The 5,652-nt window shown below is 36.3% G+C and overlaps 1 protein-coding gene across 1 annotated transcript; it reads left to right on the forward strand.

The window, feature by feature from the left end:
* LOC109839263 lies at positions 229-1,263 on the forward strand. Its single transcript, XM_020407693.1, has one exon. It carries the CDS (start codon positions 229-231, stop codon positions 1,261-1,263), a length of 1,035 nt encoding a protein of 344 aa, XP_020263282.1.

Below are 5,652 nucleotides of genomic sequence, written 5' to 3' on the forward strand. Positions count from 1 at the left end.
ATTAAAGACAAGGCATGAATTGACAATTCTCTGTAATTAAAGACAAGGCATGAATTGACAAGTCTCTGCAATTAAAGACAAGGCATGAATTGACAACTCCCTGCAATGCATGCCATACGCCACATGTCGTTGCAATTGCATGTTTTTGAACAAAGGTTTTCATTATAAATGCTGACCAAATGCACAACTTGGAGTATACCTATCAACATTTTTTCTACATACCCTCCAATGGATCCAAACCTAAATGAATTCAATCTCGAATACTTCCAACAAGAATGGGAGTTAGAAGATAAAATGTTTGATAGGCAACAAGAACTGCTTGAAGAGTTGCTTAGGAGAGAAGAACAACCGCGCAAGAGAAAGTCCATATATAGAGATCATCATGCAGCGCATGAGAGGCTCATGGCCGACTACTTTGCTGAATCATGCACATACACTGATGCCCAATTTCGACTAAGGTATCGAATGAATAGGCCTCTCTTTCTACGAATTGTGGATTCTATGTCAAATTTCGACGTTTACTTCACACAATGTCGTAATAATGCGGGCAAGCTTGGTTTAACCCCTATCCAAAAGTGTACTGCTGCCCTACGCATGCTCGCATATGGAGTAGCAGCTGATGCTTGTGATGAGTACGTGAAGATAGGAGAATCTACTGTGGTTGAGTGTACTCAGAGGTTTTGCGAAGGGGTAATAGCCTTGTTTCAAGATGAATACTTAAGACGACCCAATGTGCAAGACTTGCAGAGGTTAATCCAAGTTGGACAAGAGCGTGGTTTCCCAGGGATGATTGGAAGTATCGATTGCATGCATTGGCAGTGGAAAAATTGTCCAAAGGCTTGGCAAGGGCAGTTTACTAGTGGACACAAGGGCACAGCAATAGTTATTCTCGAGGTAGTTGCGTCATATGATTTGTGGATATGGCATGTTTTTTTTGGGCTTCCTGGTAGTTTGAACGACATAAATGTACTAGATAGGTCACCCGTTTTTTATGACATTGAGTCTGGTGAAGCTCCAAGGGTAAACTTCACTGTTAATGGACGGCGGTACAATATTGCATACTATCTTGCTGACGGAATCTACCCAAAATGGCCTGTCTTCGTCCAGTCAATTCAAATGCCCCAGGGATCCAAACAACAATGTTTTGCCAAACAACAGGAGTCATGCAGGAAGGACGTGGAGCGCGCATTCGGGGTTCTCCAAGCACGGTTTGCTATTGTCCGCCAACCAGCTCGAACGTGGAAGCCATGTGTCAAGGCTTGATTGGTTGGGTTTTTTTGTTTTACTCCTAACTTTTAAATGATATTTTGGGAGATAAATACTAGGAATTAATTTATAATTTTTATATCAATAATTTTTATTTTTTCACCTCTATAAATAGAGAGTAGTCTTGTGTAATTTGGAGACAAAAAAAAATCTGAGTTTTCAACACCTTATTCTCCTTCTCTTTGCTTTTGCTTCTATATTCTTCAAACCTTTTCAAATGGATCCTTCACAAAATAAATGAGTTATATTAGTAATAATAATAGTAGTAGTAGTAATATATATGAAATAAGAAAAAGAAATGAATAAATAAGGTGGGGTATATATGTTGGAGTGATGGGGTTATAGTGGGTCCCAAATAAAGTAAAAATCTTTTGAAAAAACTCCTGCTGTAGAGATGATAGAAAATAAAGATTGTTGAATTATGTGGAGGGGGAATAAAATGATGTGGCAGGAGAGAGAAGGTTAAAATTTCGACTCCTGATGGAGATAGTCTTACAGCTGACAAGTTTTTCTATTCATCAAAAGAAGCTATTGTACATTGCCATTTAGTCTGTTTAGCAGCAACAACAAAATTAGTTGGTTCAATTTCCATTGATAAAGAGCTTAATGAAAGAATGTCTCTAAATACCAAAATTAGATCTACTTCACATGGGGTGGACATGTGTAGGAAGATCAGACGATGAGTTAGAGGGCAAGGTAAAAATAGGTGTGTTTTTGTCAAAAGTTGCCTTTTCCATTGCTTTCAAACCTGTTACACCGTTTATCGATTACAAGTTCAAACTGGAAGAAAAGTTGATCTTTTTACAAGATCTTCTTACAATGAAAAATTAAGATTACAACTTTATCAAACAAAACACATCAGTAGTTTATCTCCCGCTGCTTTGCGTGGGATCTTTGCCTGTACCGGGGACGCGTTAGTCCGTGGACCATTGCAGATCAGACCCGATTAACAGTATAACTACGCTCTTGTTTCACAAAGGAAACAATTGTGAACGCGACAATCACGACCAAGCGAGATTGTGGCTCTTCTCGAGATTAAAACCAAGTTTAATCCGGAGGAAAGAAGGGGAAAGAATCACAAACCTTTCGAAGGATTTTCTTTATGAAAGTATTCGCCAAGATCTGATGATTCTCCTCTGAAATTCGTGGTTAGCTGGACAATTTGACAGCACCTCGCATTCTCAACTTTAGATCCTCTTGAAAGAAGACCCTAGGCTTCTATTTATAGGCCTTGGAGATGTCCTTTTGGATAAGAATTGGTGTTTAAACGTTATTTGTGGTTAATAACCGCTTAAACGCATTTAGGGATAACCTCAAAACAATTGGGGAGGTCCTGGGACGAAAGAATCCTTAAAAAATCATCGAAATCCGCTTCAAGTTCATATGGAGCATCATGCACACGACCACTAGGTGATAGTCCTAGTGAGGTTTGCGAGTTCGAATAGATTAATGATTTATCTAGTGATGAATTTGCTTGTGCTAATAAAAAATTATTGCATGTCTTTAACAAATTGCATAAAGATTTTATTAATTTACAAGGCAAGCATGATAATTTAAAATCCGATCATGAGAAGCTAGCTTCCAAATTTGATGTCATTACAAAAAAAAAAAAAATATGCTTAAAGAAAACAATAACTTATTAAATTTGAAAAATAAAAATTTGATCTCATCAATTGCTAGCCAATCTTATGCTAAGATTGATGCCATGTTAGAAGTAGAGAACATAAAAAATAATATAGCTTCTTTTATAAATGAATATTTATGTTCTACTTCTAATATTAGTGCACATATGTCTAATGATGAGTTGAATATTATTAAAAATCGCATTTCATCTTTAGATTCAACTCTTAAAACATGCATTGTTAATAATAAGAAACTTATGGACTTATGTGCAAAGTCTCGTGTTAATTCTTTCAAATCCAACACTCACTATGCACATATTTATAGAAAAATTTACAAATGTTTAATTTGCGGTCGTAAAGGCCATATTGCTAAATTTTGCTATGATGCACACAAATCTTCTAAGACTAATGCTTCTTGTGCATCTCATAAGGCTTCTTCATCATATGCACATGTACATGCACAAACTCATCATGCTCATCATAAACATGCACATGTGTTTAAATATGATCTATGTGGTCGATTTGGCCATTTTGTAAAGTTTTGCTTTGATTTAAAAAAAGATTTCACATTTGGCAAATAATTTTAAAAGACCACAGAAGTTTAAGTGTGATTATTGTGATCATTTTGGTCATTTGACCAAATTTTGTTTTGATTTGAGGAGAGTTTCTCGTTTGCAAAATAATTTCCAAGATAAACCTATTTTTGCAAATGAGTCCCGTGCACAACCGTTTGGTCAACATAAGCAAATACCTCCTTTCCATTGTACTTATTGCAATCGGAAGGGTCATTTGAGTAATTTTTGTTATGATCGTGTACGTGCACCACATGCGCCCAAGAAGGTTCATAACCCTAGGGATTTGAGCTTGAATGATAGGGGTCATGTCCCTAACCAATCTAGTACCAAGAATGCTTAGGTGCCAAAATCTTTTTAAACCAAGTATTTTAGTGTTTTTCTTTTTTTTCTTGGTTTTGAAAATTATACTTTAATTTTTTGAACATGAAAACAATTCTTTTTATTGGTCAAATTCTTTTGTTTTCATAATTATTGGTTTTTGTTTTGATGAGAGGTTTGTGTATATATAACACCCCGGATTTATTGGGTGTTTATTCTCAAATCTTGTTTACCGGGTACTATAAGTCCTTATATGGGTTAGAACAAGCCTAAGAGCTTGATATATTGTTGCCTCTGTTGCATTTTGTTAAAAATTTTGTTTTGAGTTATTGCTTTGAATTCATTATATAAGCACAAATAGATGATTCAAATTTCAAATATGCTTTTATAATATATTCTTTATGTGGTTTGATCAAGTTTTACAAAGAAATTTTCCTTTATTGATCAAACATTATTTTTGGGCTTAAAATTTGATTTTTGATTTTATTTGGTTAATTTATTTTCATTTGAAAACTTTTTGCATGATTCTCATGTTCCTCTTCTTTTGATTTTATAAATCTATTTTTTACACTATGTTTTTATAATTGTGTAATGAGACACTTCTTTCATAAATGATATATCTGTTTTTATAATTGTGTAATGAGACACTTCTTTCATAAATGATATATCTATATGTGTCCTCATTATCCTCTTGTATGTGCGTGATATTTAGCATATTCATCTATGCCTTCTCACATATGATTGCCTTAGTACTTCATTTCATATATTCTATTTGGCATTTTGATAGGGGGAGCAATCCCTATTTTGTTTTATACTCACCCATGCTTATATGTAGGGGGAGCTTTCGCTCTCTTCATCATTTTGTCCCCTTGATGTTGTCAAAGGGGGAGAAATATTGTGAGTATATTCTTTTTGTTTATATGCATGATAATTATAATATTGTATTTCATTTCCTTTTCATGTATATATCCTTTTTGTAAATTATTTATCATCATCAAAAAGGGGGAGATTGTTGGCCTATTTGTTTTGATGATGTCTAACAAACAATTTACTACTAATGTTGTTTGTCTAGTGTTTGTGCTTTTCTATTTATTGTAGACAAACAACGCGTTGGAGGATGGATGGAATTACGCCATAACGATCATATCAAATGGAGGTTGGCGGAATAGTGGTTGAAGCCATGCAAATCAAGTTCAAAGGGCATTGTTCAAACGACCTAGGTTTCGGCCTCTAGGTTGGTTTGGGAGCCGAAGCAGAATCAACAGCCATTATCTCCTTTCCTCTTGATCGAGGAGGATTTCTGGGCACGCTTGGTTCTGAGGCTCCCTTTTTGGGGTGAGGCTCTTCAGCCTCCAGCTTCTTGATCATGTTCTCTACCTGCTCGCCTTGGCGAATAAGTTCTTTCCAGGTTCGGGTTTCCACCGTGCCAACCTTGGACAACATGTTGATCGAGAAATTATTGCGACACATCTCGATTAGGGTAGCTTTGAAGACCTGGTCCCAGCAATGAACCGACTGATTCCTGAATCTCTTCACGAAATCGTTGACTGGCTCTAATTTCCTTTGCTTTTCCACAATGAGGGTGGCTATCGATACTTCTGTGTCATCATCGAAGAAGTAGGCCAAGAAGAGTCTTTCCGCATTGGCCCATGATGTGATAGAGCCTGGCTCCAACTTACAGAACAACTCAAAGGCTCATGGCACGTTGATAGGCCACGTCGGTGTTTTTGAGTTTGAAAGGCATAACTATGTAGCAGTACACCCCGACCGGAGTTTTGAATTAGGTATGCTTCTCATCATTAGGGTGCATCTTGATCTGATTGTACCCCGAGAACCCATCCATAAAGGACATTCTTTCAAACCCGCATATG

Source organism: Asparagus officinalis, chromosome 4 (assembly GCF_001876935.1).
Source record: "Asparagus officinalis chromosome 4, Aspof.V1, whole genome shotgun sequence".
Classification (NCBI taxonomy): domain Eukaryota; kingdom Viridiplantae; phylum Streptophyta; class Magnoliopsida; order Asparagales; family Asparagaceae; genus Asparagus; species Asparagus officinalis.